This window comes from Halyomorpha halys, unplaced genomic scaffold (assembly GCF_000696795.3).
Source record: "Halyomorpha halys isolate HHAL.00 unplaced genomic scaffold, Hhal_1.1 Scaffold159.1, whole genome shotgun sequence".
NCBI classification, from domain to species: Eukaryota; Metazoa; Arthropoda; class Insecta; order Hemiptera; family Pentatomidae; genus Halyomorpha; species Halyomorpha halys.
In genome coordinates, this window is record NW_027109188.1 from 650189 (window position 1) to 652217 (window position 2029).

Genomic DNA, 2029 nt, shown 5'->3' on the forward strand with positions numbered 1-2029 from the left:
CTAACAGAACTAACCTAAGGGTCCTAACAGAACTAACCTAAGGGTCCTAACAGAACTAACCTAAGGGTCCTAACAGAACTAACCTAAGGGTCCTAGACGATAGTTGAAGGAGACCAGAACAATATTCCTGTCGAGGATATAATCGACTCCCATGTCGTTGGAACTCCCGGCCATAAGCGCTCCTCCGTGAATGTAAGCAATGACGTCCAAAAGCTTCCCGTCAGTTCCTGTTGTGTTCAACTACAAACAGATATCAATTTCAAATATTGTATTGTATTTTTTTTTTTAATATTATTTTATAATACTACTTTTTATTTATTGATAGATATTACAATCTGCCACACAGTTGTGGGCAATAGTGATGAATGATCTCATACATACTAAAATAAAATAAAATAAATAAAAATCAAAACTATTCTCTTAAAATATATATAAACAGAAGAATAAACAAAATTAACATAATCTAGCTATCTGTATGAAAAATAAATAAATAAAATAATATGGTCTCTAGTCACATTTACACTCTAATACAGAATATTTACACAATAGACCTGAGGATCCCTGAGCCCACTCTATCCCCCACGAGTGAGGGGTAGAGCAGAGCTCAAAAGATCCCAGCGCATCACTCTCGCCGCATCACTGGTAATGAGCCAGTGGAGGCTGAACAAGTGCGCTAAAGCCGCAAATATTCAACTTGAGTGGAGAATCTGACCATTGCCAGAACTCCAATTGTCCATTTTTATTTTAATAAGTCTCTTGGCGTATTGCATTAACATACTAGTTTTGGCAACAAGGGAATACAAAATTAAATATGAAGGAGATGAACAGTTTTGCGGTCAAAAAAAAATTAACAAAACGTTGTTAACAACTTTATTTATAATCTTAATATTTTCTTGAGACTGGTAATTCTTTAATAAATAACTCAAATACTATCCAATTATAGTCTCAAAACTTTATTTCTTTTATTCGTCCAACGTTTCGGCCAATCCGGCCATCTACAAAAATATACACAACATAAATATAGGATAATAAAATACAAAAAAATAAACTAAGGTAGGGTTAAAAATTATGTAAATCATATAAAAATTAAAACCCTTGACTATATAAATTATCGGTTAATTTAATTTTTAAAAATTAATTATGTACTATATCATTTAATTTATATTTATGTTTCCTTTATTATATATTTATTATTTTTGTTATTATGAGTTATTCTCATCTTACTTCCTTGATTTTCCGTCTTGTAATGGGAAAACATTTATGTTTTTATTTCTCTCATGTTAACTTTTCTATTTTTACATCTTCTGTTCATTCTAAATCCAATAGTTTATATTATTATTTTTTTATATATACTTATTATTGTACTACTTATTTTTTATTTAATTAAATTAAAACGAACAAAAAGTTTTAATCTAATTTTCTTTTCACTTATATTTACATAATTTTTAACCCTACCTTTTTGTATCTTATTATCCTACATTTTCACAATATTTATATTGTTTCGTATCTTTTTTAGCCCTCATAAACCCATATAAGGTGGGGATAAATGATAAATTCGTTTAATTTGTTTGACGTATTAAAGGAATAAATTAGTAAAATGGAATAAAATTGTGAAACAGGAAAAAAAAAATAGTTAAAATATATTGCATTTAGTGTATGGACGATTATTGATTGAAAAGGACAAGGTGGGAAAAGAAAGTATGTATATGTCCGATCATGGATTTGGCCAGTATGACTAAATATAGGATTTCTCTCTCCATAGGCAAGTACATTGGAACGTCTGTTGCTGATGGAGTTGAAGCATATGTCTTTGTAATCTCGAAGTTGTAGCAGCGCCGGTTCGAATAGAGCCTATGGGTAGCGGTTCCACAAAATGAACTTTGAGTATTACTTCATTTCTAGCATTAGATTATATATATCCTCATACAAGGCTAAAAAGACAAGAAACTGCTCGTAGATTCCGACTATTGCAACATTTACTAGACAAACGGTCTAAATTGCCAATCCATTACAAAAGACTGATCTACAT

The 2029-nt window shown here is 30.5% G+C and overlaps 1 protein-coding gene across 1 annotated transcript in view; it reads right to left on the bottom strand.

The window, feature by feature from the left end:
• Positions 1 to 2029, bottom strand: part of LOC106678778 (esterase FE4) — a 34273-nt gene that overhangs the window by 23902 nt on the left and 8342 nt on the right. Inside the window, exon 4 of the mRNA XM_014417523.2 lies at positions 84 to 240. Within this exon, the coding sequence (XP_014273009.1) occupies positions 84 to 240 (157 nt within the window). The remainder of the gene's footprint in view (positions 1 to 83; positions 241 to 2029) is intronic.